This window comes from Diadema antillarum, unplaced genomic scaffold (assembly GCF_040938485.1).
Source record: "Diadema antillarum isolate AM-2024a unplaced genomic scaffold, OU_Dant_1.0 scf00000031, whole genome shotgun sequence".
NCBI classification, from domain to species: domain Eukaryota; kingdom Metazoa; phylum Echinodermata; class Echinoidea; order Diadematoida; family Diadematidae; genus Diadema; species Diadema antillarum.
In genome coordinates, this window is record NW_027270920.1 from 1589356 (window position 1) to 1615266 (window position 25911).

General features: G+C 38.5%; 1 protein-coding gene across 1 annotated transcript; it reads right to left on the reverse strand.

Moving 5' to 3' along the window:
• Nucleotides 1-1025: 1025 nt before the first annotated feature.
• On the reverse strand, nt 1026-19494 carry LOC139741756 (dystrophin-like). Its single transcript, XM_071652343.1, has 14 exons — nt 19354-19494; nt 18892-18953; nt 18033-18107; nt 16998-17202; nt 14098-14183; nt 13104-13183; nt 11487-11561; nt 10595-10703; nt 9728-9894; nt 7594-7724; nt 6743-6799; nt 5593-5778; nt 4200-4443; nt 1026-2048 (listed from the first exon to the last, which is right to left on the reverse strand). The coding sequence occupies exons 1-14, from the start codon at nt 19407-19409 to the stop codon at nt 1026-1028; spliced, it is 2556 nt and encodes an 851-aa protein (XP_071508444.1). The 5' UTR covers nt 19410-19494.
• Between the last annotated feature and the right edge of the window lie 6417 nt (nt 19495-25911).

Below are 25911 nucleotides of genomic sequence, written 5' to 3' on the forward strand. Positions count from 1 at the left end.
GCAATGTGCATGTTATCTTCCCAGTAGCACTAGAGAACTAATGACCCCAATTTCTGAAGGTAGTCTACATCAGATCCATATTAATACCCCTTTCAGTCACTCATTCTGTTTTTGGCCAGCTCCTGGCCAGTGCTAAAAAAGCCCACGCCAAGCAGTAAATATTGCATTCAGTGACTATTGCAGAGCCGCACTACTTTTATGATGACTGGGAGACCCATTCACTAACTCGGTCACGTAAGGGATAACTGCCATGGTAACTAAATGTGCGTTCCGGCAGAGGCATGACCGTGCAAGGTATTGGCCAAAGCCTGGTGCTGCTATCGTTCATTAACCCTTCGGACGGTGCCAGCCATGTGCCTGCCTCTAGCCTATTAAAGAGCAGCATCAAAATAGCCCAAGCCTGGCTGGACATTTTGGCCCATGCCATTCATAAACTCAAAATTTTACAACTTACAGTATGTAGCTTGGGCCACGCACTAAAATAAGCACAAAATGGATGTACATTGCAACATATGTCTGCGTGCAGTTATCATTGAATCTACACGACATCTCTTAGTAATGTGTCACATAAATCTATGCAGATGAAATGTGCATTATCCATGGAGTAGATATTAACTACCTTGTTATATTCCAGCAAATGTGATAACTTTTATGAATATCAACATCAATCGCATGAGATTTAAAATTCCTTTCTTTGCAGAATGTGGAAGACCAGAGCTTTGCAAAATATACCACAAGTTCCTATAGAGAGTTAATTACCTGCATAGTAGAAACATGAATATACCACACAGAATGATGCCAATTTCCTGAATACATATGATGTCATACAAGTATGGAGCAATATGATCAGGTGTGTTTGGCAGTATTACATCTACATGATTTTTTTTTGGGGGGGTGGGGGTGGGGGTGGGGGGTTAGGATGACAGAAAACAGAAAGGATGTCACATAATGGAGAACTCCTACAAGAGGAAACTTAGCAGGAAATCTCAAAAAGAAAAGAGAGATATGACTAGAAGGGAAGACTATCACAAACCCAGTGATGCCAGGTCGTCATGGTGAGGGAAGGCATCAGTCATCCTCTGCACCAAGTCATCCAGCTCTGCCTCCTCCGTGGGGTAGGCCATGGATGCTGCCAGGGTCGGGAAATGGACAGTGGACTGGTCACCCATAGCCGGCAGGAGGTGACGCAGATCCAGCACGCTCTCGAAGGCACGCGATTGGTCGATGGGAACCTTGCCTTGTTGCAAAGGGAAATTTTTCAGTCCCGACAACCAGGACTGGTCTGCGCTTGATGCCGATTCTTGGGACGGATTTTCCTGTTGATACTGCAGTTGCAGTTGGTCTGATTGATGAGGCAGTGCAATGGGTTGCGACTGGTTGGATAGAAAACCAGTCACGTGTGATTGGTTGGATGGGAATCCAGCGGCAGTTGATTGGTTGATCAGAAGATTGCCCGACTGCTGACTGGTCGTCGGGGAGAGGTAACTGTGTGAAGAGAGCTGGTGGACGGAGGCTTGGGGAAGGCCTCCGTTACCTGAAGGTATCTCTCCAGACCTTGAGGGGCCCTCAAGGACTGATGACAGCATATTACCATCCCTTACAATGTGTCCCACTCCAGCAGTCCCAGCAGCATCTGCTGCACTGAGCCGTCCTTCCTGGGTACTCCTGGCAGTATTTCTGAGTGTCTGGTCAGTTCTAGCAACACCTAAACCATCTACAGCATGTTGTGGGAATCTGAGTACTTGGCCACTTTGTCCATGATGGACGTACTGAGGAGGAACATTAGCTGTGGGTCCAGGCCATCGCTTTCCATCTGTCTGATCTCTGGTGAAGATGAAGCGGGGTTGTGGACGGGAACTGCCCGACGACTTCGAGGACTGGTCAGCAATGGTGTCCAGGGCCGGGTGAGATTGGCCGTAAGGGGGTAGCCGCTCTGCTGTCTGGTCATAGCTGCTGCTAGCCTGGTAGCCAGAGCTGTGGGCTGACACACGGTTGAGGATTTCCTGCTGCTTTTCACGGATGCTGGAACTCACATCTTTCAGCTGATTCTGTTTCAAGTAAAGAAAAAAGATTTATAATCACCACAAGAATACAGTTGAAGGTCATGTATTCCTTCTTCAATTGTCACAAAATTTTGCATGGTTGAAGAATAATGTGAAATTTTATGGTAACATCATAGTTTTAAAAAAGAATTCATGTGTCTCAAGAATATGCCCCCCTTTCATACCGAGAATAACAGTTCAAATTTTCTCGAGGTCAAAATGAATGCACAGTGAATCTATAGATTGTTTTCCCATTATTTGAAAAAAAAAATTCATGTTTTATCATTCTGAGGAAAGGTCTGAATTACCTACTTCTACAATATACCAGCTTATGAAAGGAATCTAATCTTCTGGGTTGCAAGAGGGACACAAAAATTCAGATCTTGTTACGTAAAACACTGAATTACTAGATTGCTGCCAGTACACATTTTTCCCAGTTCCTTTGTTAGAATATCCTGTGTATATAATTCTTTGGCATTCTTAACATTTAGTAAACAACAGACAATCAACACTGATGATATCACAAGTTTGCATGGTACTTGCAGAAGTGTGTTAACGTTGAAAAACAGCAAATGCCATGCTCTAAACCTACAGTCACACTTCAGTAATTTGAACTTTGACCTCTTAACCAGTTCTGCTGAGATTGGAATTTTGATCTTTCACAGTTTACAGATGGGAAAGGTGGATCTAGAGCTGATTACATTTATCAATAGGCATACTGATTCTGATTTTTTTTTCTGATTTTATTTCTGAATTTCTTTTTCATACATAAATGAAGTAAAAAGTCAATAGAACAAACAAATTGAGCACAGTATAAATTGAATCTGACAATTAAAGCAAATAAACGATTAATTCAAATATTCAACTTTTTTCCCCTGATACAATTCAAAATGAAAATAAACTATTTTGCGCATACATTTATGCAAACATAAGTTACAGTATATCTCTTGCTCAAAGACAAATTAGGCAATTCTTGATGTACAGAAATTCAGGAGACCATCGTCATAAGCAAGCGTTTGACGAGGACAATGGCCTCAGGAATGATTGTCTAAACAATACAACATTGTAAGAATATAACATAATAAGTCACCACTCACTGAGTGGCGAAAAAGAGAAAGGGAGGGAAGAATGAGGGGAAAAAGTGCAGTGGTGCATTGTGCATTGTGCAAGATGTGCGGTGTTTGCGTGGAAATGTGTTGTGAATATGTGTTTAATGTTCATGTTTGTTGTGTATAATACGATCAGTTCGGAGCCCTTACTTTAACTATGGAAGTAAAAATAAAGAATTAAAAAAATACATAGCAACATGCTGTAACATTCAGATACATATTGAGTTAACAACATATCTTTAAGCTGTCTTTTAAATAAATGAATAGATCTACATTGTTTAAGGTCAACGGGTAAAAAATTCCAAACATCAGGGCCATGATGTTTTAAGGATTTTTGTGCTAAAACAATTCTTGAGTTTTCAAGATGATAATCAGATGAACGGTAAGAATGAATATTGAAATTAGGAATTTAATTAGGAAATCATTGAACACCGAGAAAAGTTGGTTGAACCTGTATTTGTGCATAAAAATTGCCCTTTGGAAAGTATGAATCTCATTAATCTTCAATGTATTTAATTGAGAAAACAACGATCAAGAGGGAGATAAGTAGAGGGAGTTTGTAATCAACTGTATAGTGCGTTTTTGTAAAAGTAATATTGACTTTGTTTTAGTTGTACCACAATTTCCCCACACAATATTACAATACGTAATATATAAGGTAATATCAAAGCATTAATACACAATATAAGCAAAGATTTCTGAGAAACCAAGTTTCTCAGGTGTTATAAGATTCCAATGCCTCTAGAAACTGGAGTATGATCATTGTGTAAATGATCATTCCAAGACAAATTTGAATCAATGGTAATACCTAAGAATACTGGTACACACTAGTCTGTATCTTTCTTCTTTTTTTCTTTTTTTTTGTGGTCTATGGGCCTACAGCCTATGAGGAAATAAAAGACAATTCACTTTGTACTGAAACAAAGCTAGAAGTCGGGGTGTTATTACAGAATGAGCATATGAAAAATCTTATCTGGTAAGATGTACAATGGTGTCATAATCCTTTTACTTGAAAAGATGATATGAACTGTTAGTGTCTCCAGCCAACCTGGTTGATCATGACTTTCATTTGTTTCAGCCTGTCCTCTAGGAGTCGATTGTGTTCCTCCAAGACTTCGTAGCGGGCAAAGACCTCATTCCGCTGGTCCATCAGTCTAGAGTGGGTGCCAGGATCTGGTCTTTGAGGTTGACGATACCGCGGACCCTGGCGCGGCTCTGATTCAGACGACGTCGAGTCCCGGTCATCGTCGCTGATGGGTAGACCCATCTTTTCAAGCTCGTCCATCAGCTCACTGTTGACATTAAAAATACTATATTTCACTTAACCAAATAACAAGAGCACTATGGGCAATTGCTCTAGCCACTGATTGCTGTCCCTTTGAAATGAGTCCTTTCTGGGGCTAGCAAATGTTGGTCATCTAATACTGTAAAAGTGGACATTTCGTGTGAGTATTTTTTTTTTGTGCTCGGCTGGGTGAGAGGAATTGTGTGTGTTTTTTTATTTTGTGGAATCAAGACGTTAACTACTGGAACATATGGCAAGCAAAAATATTTGTGTGCTTTTACTTTCGCACTAATTTCTGGTTGTGGGAAATGCGTGATAATTTCAACACCACAAAAACGTCCACTATTACAGTAAAGGGATTGAAATGGTCTCAAGAAAACATTCCTCAATTAACATGTGAGTAATGAGTTTTTGGAAACATGAGCAGCATGGGGCGTGATGCTCACTTGAACTTTTACCGGTAGATATATCTGACCTTGATACAACCTCCCTTTCGTGCCCTTTGTCATAACTAAACTATGTATAACTAAGTTATCAGAGGACCATACGAACAATATTACCAGTTGCTGCTGGGGTTTTTTTCCAGTAAGGGTTTCTACAGATATATGATAACTGTATTATATTATTTCCAAATGGAAGGCTAACAAAAAAGAAAAAAAAAACCTCAGAATTCATGATTAAAAACAGAAGAAAAAGGTTGATTAAAAGGCTCTCAAGAATCACAAGGTTACAAATCATCAAGAATTGAAAAGAAAGGTCCAAAGAATGCAGGATATTGCAAGGGCTCTGAAAATTTGAGGGTTAACAACAAGGGTCAACAAAGGGAAGGCTTTTCAATAAAGCTCTCAGAATTGAAGGATCCAAGAAAAATGAAAGGTCCAATGAATTATGATTTGAAATAATGAGAATGGCAGGGCAAAATAAAGGAAGGTCCCTATGACGATCCCTTCAAAAAATTTAGCGTAAAAATCATACTGAATAAGTGGAGACAGATGCACTCAAGATTGTGTTGGCTGACAAACTTCGATACAATTTTGCAATTTAGTATTTCACTTTGCCATCTATCCTCCGTATCAACAAATCAACACTTGTAGATTTGACCTATGACTTCTAACAACTGACTCAACCATCCAGAAAGGAAGGGGTGGGAACCTACTCATTTTCCATCTCCAAGGCATCAATCAAATCCTCCAACTCTCGCCTCTCCCGGTAGCGACTCTCGTCTGTGGTCGCCGTGACAACGGACTGGTGTGCGGACTTCAGGGACGGCTGCTGGCTGACGCTGTCCCTCATACTGATGTCGTCATACCTCACTGGTTCAGCTGCTTCAACAGCCTTCAACCTGAGGGATAAGATACAAAATGCATTGATTCTGCATCACTGCTGTAAAGCAAGATATTTTCATGGCATGAAATTTTTGTGAATTGGAGCCGATGGCTTCATTTGCAGCATGAAATTATTGCAAATTGCCACTGGCATTCAATGCATGTAGTGTAGATGAGAACTTTCATGCACATTGCTGTTTTTACAGTACCTCATTCATAAGAGGAGATCTCAGTAGCAGTGAGAGTGATTTCAATTAAACAAGTGAAACACAAGCAACATATCTAATTATGTACTTTTAAGCAACGTTGGAGCATTTGAAGACAATTGGAAGCATTTCAATGTCAGTAAGTTATTTCCCACTTTGCACTACATCCTGTGGGCATCTTATCACCATTTCCTTGATCATGTGGCCATAAAACTATATGCATACTTTAGTAGTAACGTTTGGGAAAAATGGAACATATCATCAAAGGAATTGCGGAGTAAAAGTGGTAGAGATATATGACAGTCGAGATGACACGCATAGTGGTGTTGGTTCTATAAGCTAATAATACATTTGTATATAGCGGGCAATGATGATAACGATAAAACGAAAAGGACAATATCCATGCTGATCAAGAGCATTCATCTTTGCTTTGATTACAGAATGTATCATAGAGTTTGAAGCCTCCCTAAGGACATGTATCATCTCCATTCTTTTGACCAAGATACAGAAACATGTTCTGACACACTATTCACGATGAAGCATAGTCCTATCTCCACACGCAAGACAACCATAGACATTGGGTGTCAATGAAACCAGTGGAATGACTGTGACCAGACCCAACATAGATACTTACAAGTGGTCAATGCTCACTACATTACCGAAAAACACTGTCATGTGAAACCTGGTAATTTTCCCATAATTTATCTGATATCATGAGAATGAGAAGATAACCAAGATATTCAATTTACCACAGAAAAACAAATGGATACCATACCTCTCTGACATTTCGCTAAGACGAACATGTGTCTCCAACTCTGGATCAATTAAATCACTGCGGAAGGAAAAAACAAACAAACGAACAAAACAATACCTCAGTTGGATAAAGCAGGGAAAAAAATGGTTATGACAACAATGCACAGTATCAGCTCAGCCATGGTTTGACAATGATTTTTCTATGATCTTCATCCACCAAATCAAAATTCTACTGTTTAATGTCATTTATTCTATCCTCTCTTCTGTTGCATAAAATATTGAATTATTCAATTTCCAACGAGATTCAGACATTCCTATCAATTTTGCACAGGATCCACAGTGTACCCACAAGCAAAGGGATGATGAATATAATACCTTGATTGTGATTGGCTGAAAGTAGAGCCACGCCAGATGTAATATATCAAGTACATTTCTACTTTCGGCCAATCACAATCAAGCTGTTTGGACACTTTCTCATGATTGTTGTTACAATGAAAAATAGAGTCTGTTGTTGGGTTTTAATGTAAAATTGCCTTAAAATACAACTATCTGCAATAAGACAAATGCACTTGAGGGGCTACACAAATAACAACAAACTCAGTAGCTTGTAATCGTGTCTATACCATCGGAAAACTATCATAATTATTTGAATGTGTCTTGATGTAGTATTAAAACATACAGTACTCTCACAACAGCACACACACACACACACACACACACACACACACACACACACACACACACACACACACACACAAATCATCTCAAATATTGATAAAGTGGAACAAAATGAAGTCAATGAAAAAGCACATGGTAGTGATGTACTCCTTAAGTTGGATGGAGAGGAATGAATATTGAGAAGAGTGTTCATACCTTGATCCATCATCTCTTTCCCATCCATCCTCAATGGGTCTGTACTTCCTCTTGATGCGACGACCATGCTTCTTACTCAGGTTGTTGCGGACGGTCTTGGTGAATGCTCTCACATCTTCCTTCGTCTTACTCTGTGGAGAGCAAATGTATATACACATATTCAAATTTAAAGGGATTGTATAGTTTTGGTTGAGACCAAACTTCAGGTTTCTAACATTTTTTGGTGAGATAATAAGGAACCTCATGAAATATGACAGAGCATGTACTTCCAAGAGGGATTCAACATTTATTTGAAGAAAATTGGTTTTAAAATGGCATCTAAAACAGAGCAATTCTAATGAAAGGTGGAACCCACTTTTTATTGGGATTGCTGTGTTTTACTTTGTTTTTGGATGTTTCAGCCATTCCAAAACCTATTCTTCATCTTATAAACTTTGAATTCCTCTTAGAATGGTATGCTCTGTAACATTTCTTAGGTGGTTTCTTGGTATCTCGCAAAAAGTTAAAGCCCAACCCTCATCTCCACCAATACTATACCATCCCTTTAATACACACATACCCTTGTATCAAAGGTTGTTCTTAAAGGACAAGTTCACCTTCATAAACATAAGGATTGAGAGAATGCAACAATATTAGTAGAACACATCAGTGAAAGTTTGAGGAAAATTGGACAATCGATGCAAAAGTTATGAATTTTTAAAATTTTTGTGTTGGAATCGCTGGATGAGGAGACTACTACAGCTTGTGAGTCATATGCGTACAACAGTATAAAGAAAATGTAAAGAAAATTCAACATATTTTCACTTTTTTCGCATAATAAAAGAGCACTTGACTTGCCTCTTTCTAAAGGCAGGGGGAATAATATTACCCATAACATTTGTCGGTAACGAGTCGGGGGAATGCGTACTTTTTTCAAAAGATGAAATTTTGTGAAATTCTCTTTATATTTTCCTTATATTGTTGTACGCATGTGACATCTAAGTTATTCACACACTGCAGTAGTCTTCTCATCCAGCGGTTACTGCACAAAAACTTCAAAAATTCATAACTTTTGAACGGATTATCCGATTTCCCTCAAACTTTCAATGATGTGTTCTACTAATATTGCTACATTCTCTCAATCCTTATGTTTATGAAGGTGAACTTGTCCTTTAATGATATAGCAACATGTCACTGAAGCAGACTTGATTTCCAAGTACCAGTAGTGAAATGGATTCAGTAAAAAGGGGCGAGTTGAAAAGCTACATTGCAATTCCTACAAGTTCCTCAGGGGAAAATACCCACTACAAAATTGTAGTTTGAATACATCAGTAAGTTACACTATCACAACAATACATGGCAGGTATAATGTCAATGCCAGCCCGTGTAACTTTTATTGAAGTCAAACTACATTGCAAACTACTGACTAAATATTGCAGCATGGCTACTAACTTCAGACTACATGGAGATTTAATAGTCATCAAGCCAAGTCATTAATACATCTACTGTGTACGCCATCTACTTTGCGAGTATAATGTATAATATACATCATGTGTTGTAAATTGGGACTTGTAAGACAATTATGCAAGTGGTGGTATTCATAACCAAAGAAGCAAACTCATTGAGTGAGAAAAAAGTACAACCATTATCACCTCTTGAGCAAGATCAATAATTTCCCACTTTGGAAATGACATAACATTCATTGAAGTTATAGGAGGCAATATTTTCACAAGTTGTTAATTTCCTGAGTACAAAATTGACTCATGAAATTTGTGAAAGTAAAAACACGATGAAATAAATTGCATGTGATGTATGTCATTGCAGTAACAACCTGGGGCAAAGATCACTCATGATATATGTGTAGGTCACTTCTGTGTCAAATTTGATTCCCACCACCAACCTCATATTACCCCATTCCTCTTCTTTGCCATTTTTCCCCCCACCATAACAGAAAGCACCAAATCACAGTCGCCATGCTGGCCAGACTAGTCAAGACACACCTGCTATTATTAAGGATTACCTACTGTAAATTCAAAGCACGGTACTCCCTCGTGTGGTCAAATAGATTCATTGATGATGGAAATTGGGGGGGGGGGGGGGGGTGGAGGGTGTTTAGGGAGGGCAAAAATATTGTGAGAGGGGCACACATTCCTACCGAGAGACAATATTCCTGGATGGGGTGGGTCCTCTTGTGGTGTCGAGAGGTGCGGCCTGTGAAGAAACACTCCTGGCACAGGTCGTAGTTGAAACATTTCAGGCACTGGTAGCGCAGCCCTACCACGGGGTACACCTTGCACACACAGCATTTAGTCTCGTGTTTCACTGCATCAGGGATGAAAAGTACAGTAAGATGTTTCCAAAAACTTCAATTCATTTCATCTTATTTACATAACACTTTCATAAGTTAAATCTTGCGTATCTATACAAATGCAAATATATATATATAAAAACTAAGTGATTTGATGTAATCACAACATGAATAATGTTTCTCACCCAATTCTAGAAAATAAAGTAAAGCAATAATCAGAGCCACATATGCGCAGGAGATAAAAGTACCAGCAGTACATGCGTACAGATTTGTTGAACACAAAGCAGTACTCATTAGAGGTGCGAGAGTACTTGCACTCACAAAAAAAAAGTTGTTAAAAATCTGAAACTTATGAAAAAGAAGTCTGAAGTGCATTACAGTGTTAACATTTCAATGCATTTGAACAGCAAAAAATCTGAAAAGTGGGTTTTGGGCAGAGTAAGAATTCTGAAATGAGATCAAACTGAACCCACACATCCCTGATTCACACAGATGCAATTCACTGCAAAACAGAAGACACCCTTTGAACAGGTTTGCTTATTTCTGATTTCATTATACTTACATGAACAAAATTGTGCAATGTACTGTACAATACAGTATAAATGGACTGACAAACTACAGTGCAGCAATCATGATTACTTTATGTGACACTAAACATGACCCTTCACTGCTTTAAAAATAGAGAAAGCCAGGGGAGCCCATAAATTGTCTCACTTGTTTCAGCCGTGGAGAAGCGGTGCAGAGTTGGCAGCCAAACGAGGGTCTGAGGTTCACATAGAAGCCACTGGTAGAATTCATCCTGCATGATGGTTGGACCTATAGCCTGGCAGAGACAAAAACATATGAAGTTTTCAGCAATGGTCATTCATAGCGAAGACTTACTGACTTTAATAACTTGCTTTATGTAAGCCCTATCAAGTTGCTGCTTATATTTTATCTCATACAACTAAGGACAATCATATCAAGCAATGTTCATTGTTAGACATAGATAGATATGGAGAGATGCAAATAAATAGAATTATAAATAGAGGGAGATTTGAAAAGTTTAGAAAATAGAAAGGAAACTAAGAGCTCACTTAGTGCGGTCAGATTAAGTGGTGGCATAGAAAACTAGAAAAGCACTTGAGAGCCCAGACCTCCGCCAAGCAGCTACTTTTCACCAATGATCTTGCTCTTTCAAAGAGATCAGTGATTTCCACCCACTGAAAAATCACCCGATTTCCCAATATATAAGCCTTTGTTACGTCATGAACCCTCAGCTGCGCGCCTCACCCTAGCAGAAACTTGAGCACGCACTTTAGAAAACCTCAAAAATGCGCAGCTTGAACTCCCAAGTTCATTGACCCTCCCTGCCAAAATATCAAAAATTCTTCATAAAATCCACAAAAATTTCTGGATCACTACCAAAATTGAATGATTTGTTCCTTGTGTCTTCTCAACCTTTCCTGCAAGTTTCATCCCAATCTGTTTGCAACTTTTTGAGTTATCTTGCACACTGACAAAACTATCAGCATCAAAATTTTTACTGTGAATATTTGTCCAAACTTGCGATATCTGGTATGGTGTAGATAGAAAGTGGTGCTACAAATAGCAAACGCAAACTCACCGACTGGAAGCAGTCCTCCACAGAAGATGTCACATTCTGACCGAATGTCGTGCCTTCCCCTATCATGTCTGTGATCTGAAATTTCCAGAATTTATGAACATAGAAATATCTTAATTATGGGTACGGCAGAGTAGGGTCTGAATTGTTAAGGTGCAATGTCAGTAATTAGTAGATTCCAACAACAATATATGTCATTTTTCAGAGCCGATTATTTCACTGCTGGAATTTCAGTTTAAATGAATATGAAAAGAAAGAAATGAAGTGCCTCATCTTTGATCAATTTTCAATACTTGTCACTCTCTCCATCTCTCTGTGCATCATCATCAATCAGAACATGTAATGCATGGTGAAAAAGTGCAATGAATGGTTGCAATTACATCAAACTTGTGCACATAATTCCTGTATACGCTATATATTTAGCGAGTCTAAATCTTTGCGAATCGCAAGGGACTTCCCGACGATTTCGCGAGTGGCTGAATGCGGGATCGTGGTGTACAGTACTGTACAGAGAAATGCATACGTGTGCGTCACATTCATATCAGGATCAGAGCGTCATTATTTTCGTGTGTCTTTAATTTCACAAATAGCACCTGACTCACAAAATTAGCAAAACTAAAAACCTTGCAAAATATTCGGCGTATACAGTATAGATAAGTAAATTACAACAAATCCTCATAAATAATTACAAATATATTATAAATCATGTACTGCACACTGGCAGTCATAAGGAAGAATGGTGCAATCTCTTGCATTTAACAATCACTGTCTCCTTCCATTGTTATTAAAACACTTTGATACATTGTAAAAGTATATGAGTAAATCCAGACAACTTTGCATGTCCACCAGTTATGTTGAATTAGCAAATATCGTTAAAAGCAAATGCTGCTATTTTCCCACGTAGAAGTATGTCAAAAGAAATGAATCCAACACCTAGGCCCCGTTTCATAGAACTTGTTATCATTAACAAGATATGATAGTTATTACAAGCTACTGAAATCCTTGTATCTGATTGGCTGAGAGCAAATTTGTCACAGAAATGTGGCAGTTGTTACTGAAAACAAATTTTATGAAACGGGAACCTGTTTTGTTTTTTATAGAAGTTAAATTTCAAACAAAAAGAAAACAAATCATTGGCAATGTTTTGACCTTTCAATGGGGGGGGGGGGGGGGGGGGGGTCTGCTTTTTTCTGATTGAGGACTTCATTCAAAGGACTCCATAAAGATAAGACAACCTTTTTCAAATGAATGCCGTAGTGCAAACCTGAAATACACATCGCATCATCAATCAAAGTCAAGTCAGCAAATTATAGAAAACAATCTTTTCTAGAAATTATGCTGTTCTTCTTACGAGTGCTACACACAACTTACCATGAAACTTAACATCTGCTATTTAGATCCACCATTTCAAAAACAGGAAAACCTGATATCCGTGATCCAGGTTTTTTTGTTTGTTTTTTCTTCCTACGTCAAGAATCCTAGAACTCTTCAAGATTCCAGTCACATTTCTTCCTTTTTAGTGACAGTCACATCTGTTTTCTCTCCTAAATCAGGATTTCAAAGTACTCTACAAGGATATGATGACCACTAGGTAATGAGAACTATCATATATCCCCTCACCTGCCTGATGTCATGCATGAACTCCGTCAACATTTTTCTTGAGACTCTTCCAGACCTGTCTGATAGCAGCTCTTGAAAATCTTTACAAGAAAAAAAGGAAGAATTAATCCAATTTAACAGACACTTGGTTAATTGTTCACATTAACTCACATTAACTCACACTAAACACCACACTAAGTTGCTCTTACGCCCTGTAGTACACGTAACCATGAAAGATGAAATGACCCATTTACACTTTACTTTCAAATCTTTTCTTCAGTAATCTACATGATGGTATCTCTATTCTTTTTTTTTTCCATTCCACACTTGTCCCACGGAATACCACTGGCAGACACATGGAGCTTTCAAATACTGTAAAAGTGGAAATTTAAGCACGAGCAATTTCTTGCCTTGGGCTGGGTACAACGAATTTCATGTGTTTTTAACTCTGCGGAATCAGTAGTACATATGACAAGTAAAAAATTCCACATGCTTTTACCTATGACAAGCAAAAAAAAAAATATGACAAGCAAAAAAATCTGTGTGCTTTCATTTTCGCGCAGTTTCATGTCATGTGAAATGCACAGAAATTTCCACTTGATTGTATTGCATGACAAGCAGAGTGGAATTCTCATTGAGATTGTTAAAAAACTTAAGAATCCTTTTGCATCTGATCCAAAGTGACCTTTGAAATCCTTACTGACACGTTGTTTCTCAACACTAGCTGACAAAGTGAATTGATTTATTTTGCCCTTTTCACTGCACATGTGATATATTGTACCTCAGATGACGTCACGTGCCATGCTAAAAACTTAGAAACTTTCACAGCATTTTTGCTCTCAAAGAAAGCAAATGATAACAAATTTGATACTTCCTAAAAACAACATCCACAAGGCTTCATATCGCATAACACAGGCAATGATTATAGAATACCATGGTCCAGCTACCGTAAACAACTTAATTTCAATGCAACAAACTTGCATTTTTAAAGTGACAAGATTTGACAAGTTCTTACATCTGTACTTTTCTGTGATTCTTCCGGCACACATGGTTGAGATTCCTATCTTTACAGGCAGCACCCGTATGCATCCTGTCCGCTGACTGGAAGGTCAAAAAGAAACACATACAATTCAAAAACAGTTTTATGCAACTCTTGCTGGATTGTGCAAAACTTTCAATGTAATGTATATTCAGAAATATACTTGTAAACTCTCTTGTTTTAAAGGCGTAATTTACCATTTGCAGATGAAAAAAAAACCCAGCATTAGTGCTTTAAAATAGTTCTAAAATGTGAGTTACGGATAGAAACAACAAATGTAAACATTTGAACCAGTATAATCGACATCAAGTATCGTTAAATATACCAAAATGTGAACAATAGTTCTGATAAAAATGTTTCCAGATTAAACCGTCTACAGTTATGCTTTAATGAGAAAAATAGTGATATCTCCTTATCTTTTAGGCTTTATTGCAAACATTTTATATGGTAGGATGTTTTGTGATACAACTGACCTACACATATGCATCAAAAGTGATATCTTGAACATTTTTTAAATCACTGCTCAAAGGTTAACAGGACAACTGTTATTTATCACACTATTATCTCTTGAGATGTGTATTGTTTGAGGGATGAGAGATGAAGGAGGAGGAGAAGGGAAGGAGGGGGGAAAGAGACAGTTACTTTCTTCTATTTCTACCATTCGTTCTGTCCATCCACACACTCAAGTTTTCCACTCTTCTTTCCTTAACTGGAGCAGCTCTTCTCACATCTCTTCCAAGATCAGCCCTAAACTACTGCCTGATGCATGGCAGTCTCTATACTATGTTTCAATCTTTCTCCTCTGGACACGATTGGCTTTTGCAGGAAGGTGGACATGGTTAATTGGGAATAACGCCGAACTTTTATCAAGCTACATTACAGTAGTCCAATTATTTCCTTCCATGTCAGTTTCATAACAAGCATGGTGCACAGCTCTTTTTGTTCTTGTTTCTTTTTCTGCCTGGTAGTCTTTGAAAATACATTAATCTGACACACAGGAACTGACCATTCGCTGATAACATCTTACATTTCACGCACCACACATTGAGATTTCCTTGCGTCTTTCCTGTTTTCCCCAACTATCTACCACAGCGGCCAGAGTCAATATCATAAAAGATAAGATTATCTTATCACTATCACAGGGTTCTGCCTGCTCTATTCCTTTTTCCTGCTAAGAAGTGCAGATACCAAAACCAGCTGGCACCAGCAGCTAGGTGACTGAGACACACTTTTAAAACACATTACCAGATTTGTGTTTTTGACAGGAAAGATTTGGCCAAAGAGTTTGGCCCTTAAGAATTGTCTTGAATACACTGGATAAATGATAACAAAGCATATATCTTGCTACTGCACGACAACCAACAGTACTACACATCCACCAATGGTGCTACATAATGTCTCAAAGTTAGGTACTACACATCCACCAATTGAACTACATATATATATCTACACATGGCTCTACATAAACATTTAGAGAAGCCCGCTGAGAGTGCAGACCTCCGCCAAGCAGCTCATTTCCACCACTGATCTTGTTCTTCCATAGAGATCAGTGATTTCCACCCATACGTGTGCAAGCTGAAAATCGCCCGATTTCCCAATGAACCCTTTTGTTATGTCACCAACTTCCAGCTGCGCCGTGCACCTTTCCCTAGCAGAAACTAGAGCACGCACTTTAGTGCGCATATGCAAACCTTGCAAAATGCGCATCTTGAACTCCCAAGTTCATTGACCCTACCTGCCAAAATATCTAAATCCTTCATAAAATCCATGAAAATTCCGGATCACTATCAAAATTTAATCATCTGTTCCTTGTGTCATTCTCAACCTTTCCTGTAAGTTTCTTCCAAATCCATGCACAACTTTGAGTTACTTAGTATTTTGCACACAGATAAACCAACAAACAAACCATCGCCGATGAAAACATAACCTCCTCCTTTGGCAGAGTTAAAATTGGTTCTTCATATCCACCAATGGTACTAACTTTTCTGCTTGCAATAAATCTGTTTCCATGGGTTTTGTCACAAGACCAAACAATGAGGGTAGTCACAGGCAGAGTCTACAAGCAGCACCTGCTTTCAAAGTCATCCTTGTAATGTACTGTATGTCATATATTTTGTGAGCGTAATATTTTATTAATTTAGCTTTGTAAGACAATATTGCGTGAAATCTAATCTGGGTCAAGAAAAACAGTGACAGGGTGAGAGATAAGTATCTAAAATCCCTTTTTAGACTAAAAGTTGGTGATTTCCCACCTAGAAGACCCTATACAGTGCAGTTCTGTTACGGGAGGCAATTTTTTTGAGAGCTGTCAATTTTGCAAATATCAATCAAGTTGCAAAACTCGCACAAGCAAAAACCACCATGAAAGTATTCCACACATACAGTATACTAATAACTACACATTTTACCACATGCCCAAAACACGGCATAATAGTAAATGGAACAAGTTACCACAAGAGACAATGTTTCTCTCATTCTCTTATTCCACAGAAAGAGTGAAGTGTTCATGAGGAACTCTATGAAAATCCTGATTAGTTTCACATATGCATTTTCATTTCTGTATGTGTGCAACTAAAACAGTTTTATGAAAGATTTGAATGTGGTTTTTTGTGTGTGTGTGTGTATGAAAAGAATAAGAACTTCTGAGATTACATTTCAAGAGTCCAAAGTAAATAAAAACTTTGCTTATTATATCACTGTCCAAAACAATATTTTGATAATTTCAACATGAACTGTGCTCAGTAAGAACTAGTTACCATTACTCTTCTCACTATGATGCAATAGATTTCTTAAAAGTGAATTACAAAAATACCAGCCACTGATGACAAAAACAGAATAGGATGAAGTAGGGAGAGGAAGGATGCTACGACACTCACACGTCATACAGGTTAAGGAGCCAGTTCAGCATGAGGTCGCTGCAGCGGTTGACGTGCAGCGTGCTCCGTCCCCTCATTTTGGTCATCTGGTACATCTCGTGGACAATGTTGAAGAGCTGAACAGCATCCATGACCGTGTCGTTGTGGTGGCTGAAGCCATGCAGCTCAAAGGCCATTCTGACCGTGATCAGATTGACAACGTCCACTGGCAGGGAGGAAAGGGGTAAAAAGAACATTCAAATCAATGGAATTCTTGCATGGAGTTGCTTTTTTTTTTGTGACTGATTGACAAATTACCTTTCATCGATGTAAACTTTATCATGGCCACTACTAAAACACTGAATAATGGGTGCCCACTTACATTGATGAAGGGAAACTTCTCAATCAGTAGCAATAAAAACAACTCGACACAAGGATTCATTGATTTGAATAAATACAAAAGGACCTGGTGCATGCTACAAGGATAAGAACCCGCACTGGCTGTTGGTTGGAAGCTCAGTAGTCTAGTGGACACTTCACTTGTCTAGTAATCAGGAGATTGTCGGGGTGATTCCAACCCATGTATGTATGCCCAAGATTTTTATCATAGCTACCACAGTGGACTCCCGTTATAACGAAGTCCTCGGGAGCGGCAGTTTGCTTTCGTTATATCAAAGTTTTGTTATAACCGAACAAATAAACAATAAAAAACAGAGAGCAGATAACGTTGAGGTCTGAATTTGTACTCCGTTGTTACCGGAATTTTGTTATGACCGCGTTTGTTATAACGAGAGTGCACTGTACTAAAACACTGAATAATCAGTGCTTATTTACGTCGATGGAGGGCAAATTGTTAATCAACGGCAATAAAAACAATATTTTTGGTGTGTACGTATCAGTTACCAACATGTCGATTCAGGTCCGTTAACCCTCATATGGCTTTGTGTTGATAAAACAAGACTTAACAAAAATTCTGACTTCTGCAGATGAACGTTCATCTTGTGTATCAACTGGATAAAAGCCAAGTATCCCTGCTGTGACCCTGTCAACACTTACTGTGGAGAATTTTCTGAAGCCTGCGAAGTTTTGCTGCAGTCCTGTACGCCCCATACTGAATGTTGTCCATGAGGCCTGCAAAAACAGAGGAGAAAAGGATTGGATTGGATTGGGATCAGGTGACTTGGTAACCAACACTATATCACAACACAACACAAAACATGCACACAATATTCCTGTTTACACCAGCATTGGCATGGATACACTGTACAGCATGTTGGTTGTTGGTGTTGGTTGTTGTTATTGTTGTTGTTGTTGTTGTTGTCGTTGTTGTCATTGTCGTTGTTGTTGTTGTCGTTGTTGTTGTTGTTGATGTTGTTGTTGTTGTCGTCGTCGTTGTCGTCGTCGTCGTTGTGGTGAAAGTCTGTATAGAACTGTCACTCATTTCTCACTCACGTACAGTGCTCTCTGGGACTGAAATGAAATAAATAGCCTTTCTGTTAAGGAGTGAAATACTTTATATGTTTTGCAGTGTTTTTATTTTCACAAATTTGTGAGTTAATAACAAATGCAACCACTCATAAAATTTTCGTAAATGTCCCGATTTGCAAAATATTATACTCACAAAATTTATGGTGTATACAGTAGTCATCATGGACTGCCCTCAAAATTTTGTGAAGAAGTAATTTACTGCAACAACAATTACACAATAAATGCCACTACACATAACAAAACACGTTCATTAATTCGCACAAGAGACTAGTCTTGAGTTCTCATCGTAAGGTTTTCTGTGAGCCTGCACATACACAAACACACAAACAAACACACACATAAACACAAATGCACACATACACACATGCACACAGAGACAGGAAGAACAAATGCAACTTTTAAGACTGTGCAAGCTGCAGATACTCACTCAAGCTGGCCACGGCTGTTACCAAGTCAGGATGGTCCCACTGTGTACACTCCGCATCATGGCTGGGAAGGACAGACGTGGACATGAACTGTATAATGTACATACAGGTTACAATTTTGAAAAATCATATTTTAGTAACTTATCACCTAGCAGTGCCATTGTATCACATAAGAGCTCAGTTGCCCATTATGATTGCAACTTCTTCTAGACATATATGAGAAAAAACAAGTAAAATCAGATGAAATAAAATTTCATCCTTTTCTACCAATATGCATCCATTGAATGCTGCTTGCTAAACTAGAACAAACATGACTTCTAAGATCTTTTAATTTCACAGTGGAAACATAAAATAAACAAAACAATAAAATAACACATGATTTATGTTGCTACACATGGAAGACAACAAACAGCAATATCGGGCATGTAACTCGTAGACAGTTAGAAACTAATAATCATGCTCACTCGATGTAATATGGAATGCCATTCCTCGTCTCACTCTTGCTCCACTGACTATCCATTCTCGCTACATTTCTCTTCTTAACCTGTGAAAGACAGAACAAGAAATATGGCAGTCACTGTACAGCTATTATAGTGGTGCTTTTGATTTTGTGCTTTCAAAGTTTATTTCTTCATTTCATGCATGAAAGCAGTGCATTTTCATCACACATCCGCACATATCGAAACACAGAGCATACACTTGTAAAAAGTCTTGTCATATTTGCACAGGAAAACATCTTCAAACCAGAAAAGCGCTCAGAGAGCACAAACCTCCGCCAAGCAGCTCATTTTCACCACTGATCTTGTTCTTCCGTAGAGATCAGTGATTTCTACCCAATATGTATGCTTCCTGAAACTCGCCCGATTTCCCAATATAGAAACTTTTTGTTACGTCATCAATGACACCTGCGCAGCGCACCGCGCCCTGGACCAGAAACTCGAGCACGCATTCTAGTGCGCGTATGAAAACCTAAACGCCCCTTGAACTCCCAAGTTCATTGACCCGAGCTGTCAAAATATCAAAAATCCTTCACAAAATCCATTCAAAATATCTGGATCACTAACAAAATTCAATCATTTGTTCCTTGTGTCATTCTCAACCTTTCCTGGAAGTTTCATCAAAATCTGTGCACAACTTTTTGAGTTATTTTGCACATGGTCAAACAAGCCAATAAACCAAAGCCGATGAAAACATAACGTCCTCCCTTGGTGGAGGTAAAAACTTCAAGGCAAGCAAGCAGGAGCCAGCAAGACAAGCAAACTAATCTTCCAAGAACTTCTGACAGTGGAAGGTTTCAAAAATACCTTAACCCATTGAGGACGGTTTGATTTTGCTACAACACACATTTCCCATAGACACCTGTCCGAGTATACTCGGGACTCCTCCTCAACGGGTTAAAAATATGGCAGCAAGACGGCAACCTACACTTTGTCATAGTATGGTGCACATTCTACGTGAGAAAGATCTGCAGTCAGTATGTTAACAAGAGCCTACTTTGAGAAATGCACCTGTACTCTGTAAGGTCCAAACTGTGTGTTATCACACTGAGAGACTTTGTCAACTAATGTAAGCTGAAGTGAAATTAACACGTCCCATCGTAAATACGAGTAGTCCCAGTCCTACTACAGAACTAGAGCAAGATCTAGTCTGATATGTTGCTCAAATCTATGTGAGTGATCTGATAGATTGCAGCTGATTGACAAATTGCCCTACATCAATGTAAATACCGGTAAGCACTGAATTGATCAGTGTTTAAGTACTAGTCATGACAAAAGAAATCATGGGCTTACATACTTGAGCAGGATTCGAACCTACGACCTCCTGATCTCTGGACAGGCGTCATCTCCACTAGACCACTGAGCTTCCGCCCTACAGCAAGTGTTGGTTCTAATCCTTATAGCATGCAGCAGGTACTGCGTAATTATTCAAATTCATGAAATTCTTTCGTCGAGATGTTTTCATTGCAACTGATTGGCAAATTGCCCTACTTTGTACATCGACGTAAATAAGCACTGCATTGATCAGTGTTTACAGGTCAAGTTAGTATAAGTCGTTGCCAGATAGTCCAAGAAGCTTTTGAAAAACATCAAGCTATAGTCCTGGTATCATCGTGAGTGCCTGGTCAGCTGTAAGTAGTAGCCATGAGAAAAGAAATCATGCTTCATAGATTTTTTTTTTCTTTTAATCAGAAGAAAAAAAAAGCACTTGCAAGATATAGTAGCACTAAAAATAGCAGATTCTATATTACCTGAATTACCAAGATGATGATGCCCAGTAAGTCAAAGACTTGTAGAGGGCCATTCAAAGGATCAAAACCTGTGCCTGAGGAGTTCAATGTGATGTATCCACCATAATATGATCCACGGGTGGTCAATTTGCACTGTGTAGGCTCTATGCAATCTGGATTAAATTTGTTATGTTTCTGTTTCTAGTAGTACAAGTGATCATTGAGCTTAGACTTGAAGGCATTAACTGATGTTGCCTCGACAGCTTCCACAAAAAGGCTATTCCAAGAATTTACTACTCTCTAGCGGAAAGATTTTAACCTCTCTCTCATTTGACACCTTCTTTTACACAACTTAAACTCAGCTGCATGTAACTTGATCATTGATAACAAAAGAGCTGGATCAAAATCTTCCATACCATATCTAGAATCATACAATAACCAGCCGGGGCACTCCTTGTACACAGTTATACTGTGGGAGCACCCTGAGTCAAAAGAGTGCTATCTCTGTATGTTGTAAAACAAACAAAAATTTTTGCGCCACTCTAAGTTTCGTATTTTACCAGCAAAAGGCTTACTTTTATCATATTACATACGTTTCTCACCTTATTAATATGATACGTTTACTTGTTAATTTCCACATTGATCCTATGCAGTCTTGAAAAGACGTTTTTCTACAAGTTCATATCCATCCCTCCCGTTCATTCTCTGGCTTTCGATGCAACCTTTGCGTGGCACTTTTGCGCATTGGCGATATGAATACGCATGAGAGTCGCGATGATTTAAATAGCCTTTGAACAAGGCCCTTTCGCAGCGTGCTGTGTTGTGGCGAGTGAAAGGGTTCGAGTAAAACGCGCCCACACCAGCAGAGAGCAATCGGGGGCCACACGATGTCGCGCAGCAAGAGTGCCTTGTCAAAAAGGCTACACTGCTACCGACTCACGCAAGCGCAGAGGTTTCAAATCTCGTTTATCTGGGCAGCTGTCAATCTCGCAGATCCCTCCTGACCGAATCATTTAAAATCATCGATTTAGACAGAAATGGACTATTAGCGGGCTATTTCGTTCCGCATATCCTCTTGTCAATAATTGGAATACATTGGTAAGTATTCAAATTGACACATTTTGTAGTATTTAAGGTGATATTTAACCGCAATACTAGGCCTTTCCAGATCCAAAATCCTACAAAACTGGTCACAGTTAATCGTACAAAATCTTGAACACTTGAATCATATCCGAACATTTATGTCAATACTCGAGGGATGGAATTCCCAAAGACTTGAGTCTCTCAGAATATGACAATGTCAATGATCTAGAGTAAAACCCCTAATTTTCGGACACTTAAGCTTTTTTGCAATATTTGTTCAGCTCAAATAATACTCTCACAAAATTTTATCTATATAATGTACATTGTATGTTGAATACATCAACCTACTTTTTCCCAATATTGGTTTTGTTAAATACATCATAAAATTTCACAGAATCCCCAAATATTATCACCTTATCAATTCCCCAAAATTCGGACAGCCTCTGCAAAATTCTGACACACGCGCAATGTCAATATGCATACAAGGCCGCTGAAAAATACATGTAAGTGCGTGCCATACCTTGTTGGCGCAAGGTTGCATCAGGGACGCTGCAGCACCCGTTCGTGTCCGAATTTTAGAGACTCTGCACTTGCATTCAGCCCCTGTACATTTATTCACTGCATCGGTACGTACGGAGATTTTGTTTTTCTTTTGTGTTTTTGAGGATACCATCATCACACTCTGAGCTTGCGATAAGCAAAAAATCTTGCAGCAGAATGGTGTAATTTTTCAATTTTTAGCACTTTTCAGAGACCCTGATTCTTTACACAGGATGTAAATTTGCACGCGCTTTGGAAAAGTTGTAGCAATTCTGGGTTTTCGATGGTAAAATTTTTGGATTTTAGATGGATTTTTTTGAGGTGACTCAAGCATTTTCCTGTGGTGAACGAGTGTGCCAGTAATAGTATGTGAAACGATCCAAGCTTTTTTGCATCACTCTGTGCAAGTTCGTTCCATACACAAGAGCAATATTCCAGATTAAGTTGTGGTGAGAATGGTTAAGCTAGAGTCACTGTCATTGCCATACTTTCTTCAGATGTTGTGTAGCTCAGAACTGTGTTTCTACATGTGCTGTGCGCTGTGCTGTGGTAGAAAATCACCACAATTACAACAGTGGGAAAATCAGAAACCTTATGCAACACCAATTATAAGGTATGGGACTATGCATTCAAATCGCCACATTCTCGCAACTCAACTGACAAAAACGCTATCTTATTCTACCAGATCATTTTATGAGGCAATCACAATTTAGGCCACAGCATAGTCGTTGAGATCACAATTTGTCTGAAATTTCAGAACTTACCAAGGCTTTAGTAACTTCACGTTTTAAGGACCGGGCATTACAAATCACCTGGCGTCGCGTCGCTCGTCAATAAGGACATCAACAGAAGAGACGCGCTCGTTCGTTGTTTATGTTATTGTGGGCAAAGGAAATTATTCGATTTTAAAAGGGATCGATTATTCATCTTCGCGATGAAATTCAAAAATTAATACGAAGGGGTGTATAAGGGCAGGTCTTGTACTGTTTTTAGATTATCAGAAGGTTATGGGTCGTACGACCCCACACCCCCACTCACACAAAAAAAAAAGTCCACTTTTTGTAAGAGACATTTTTGTTTTTTGAGGGCTTTTTACCCTATATACAAGAGGAAAAAAAGTGACCAGGTGGTGTTACAGCAAATTGTCAAAAACCTCGTAAATTTCGTAACTTAGTTTTCATATGCCATACCTTATTTCTAAGCCGCACTGCCATGCCGAAGTAGTCACTTTTGTATGCACCAAATGGCCCCATTTTGAGATATAAAATTCAAAAACTCCCTACCGTGGGAGGGGGGACATCCCCCTCCCACACCCTCCCCCCGCTCGGTCGCTACGCTCCCTCGCAAAGGTAAAGGTCAAAAAATTTTGATTACGACCCTCCCAGAAAATAAATCCTGGATACACCCCTAAAAGGTGGGTTAGAAATGATTTTCTTTTTAATTAGTTAAATCACAGCGAGTTATGTGGGTCAAGAAACTTCTCGATAAGAAGGAAAGTATGAAATGGAAGCAATATTTCAACTTCATTACTGAGAAACTGGAGGAGAATTTATATTTTGTGTTTTACCACTGCTGCCGAAATTGAAGGCGCCTCAATTAGTATGGGGATTTATTAGAAATTTGGGAAAAAACGAGATAAATAAGAAGCATAACAAGTAATAGTCTGTACACTGGTAATGCCATAGTAATCAATAATAGGCCTAAGAGTATTCAATAGAATGGAAATCATATACAGAAGGATGAGAAGATGTCTTAAAAGGAGGTTAGAGAAACTTACAACTTGGAAATACTGGTGAATTGAAATGTGATAGACATTTGTAAAAAAAGAAAAGAAAAATGAGTTTAGAAGTGAAAGACATTTTATGAAAATATGCCGATTGTTTGGAGAAGAAACATGTGAGAAAAAATGGGAATATTTCGGAAACTGATTTCATTGCAAAGGAAAAAAAAAGTAAACATAGGACCTAAGTAATTTCAGATTAAAACAAATAATGTTGCAATTCCTTAAAGAAAAAGAAATTATATCACCGATTTTTTATTGTATTGAACGAAACTATGAGTTTTCTTTCAAAGAGTGAGAGTGTGTGTGTGTGAGATAGAGATACATATATATATATATATACACAATGAGAGATAGAGACAGGTAAAGTGAGAGATATGAATACATAGAGAGAGAGAAATACAAAGAGACAGACAGATAGAGGGAGAGAGATATATATACAATGAGAGATAGAGACAGATTAAGTGAGAGATAAGGATAGATAGAAAGGGCGAAATACAAAGAGACAGACAGATAGAGAGAGAGAGGGAGATATCAAAGAGAGATAGAGACAGATTAAGTGAGAGATAAGGATAGATAGAAAGGGCGAAATACAAAGAGACAGACAGATATAGAGAGAGAGGGAGATATCAAAGAGAGATAGAGACAGATAAAGTAAGAGATAAGGATAGATAGAGAGGGAGAAATACAAAGAGACAGACAGATAGAGAGAAAGGGAGATATACAATGAGAGATAGAGACAGATAAAATGAGAGATAGGGATAGATAGAGAGGGAGAAATACAAAGAGACCGACAGATAGAGAGAGAGGGAGATATACAATTATTGAGAGATAGAGACAGATAAGGTAAAAAGATAGGGATAGATAGAGAGGGAGAAATACAAAGAAACAGACAGATAGATAGAGAGGGAGATATACAATGAGAGATAGAGACAGATAAAGTGAGAGATAAGGATACTGTAGATATAAAGGGATAAATACAAAGAGACAGACAGATATAGAGAGAGGGAGATATACAAGTACAATGAGAGATAGAGATAGATAAAGTGAGAGATAGGGATAGATAGAGAGGGAGAATTACAAAGAGACAGACAAATAGAGAGAGAGGGAGGTATAGAGAGAGAGAGACGGATAAAGCGAGAGATAAGGATAGATACATAAGAAGGAGAAATACAAAGAGACAGACAGATAGAGAGAAAGGGAGATATACAATGAGAGATAGAGACAGATAAAGTGAGAGATAGGGATACTGTATACTGAAAGGGATAATACAAAGAGATAGACAGATAGAGAGAGGGGGAGATATACAATGAGAGATAGAGACAGATAAAGTTAGAGATAAGGATAGGGAGAGAGGGAGAAATACAAAGAGACAGACATATATATATATAG

Excerpts from the sequence above, each read along its gene's own strand:
- LOC139741756 (XM_071652343.1), bottom strand. The coding sequence starts at position 19,409 with ATGGATAGTCAGTGGAGCAAGAGTGAGACGAGGAATGGCATTCCATAT. Across the intron at positions 13,184-14,097 it reads AATCACAGAAAAGTACAGAT|ATTTTCAAGAGCTGCTATCA; the intron begins GTAAGAACTTGT and ends TTTCTTGTAAAG. Across the intron at positions 9,895-10,594 it reads CTTCTCCACGGCTGAAACAA|TGAAACACGAGACTAAATGC; the intron begins GTGAGACAATTT and ends TCCCTGATGCAG.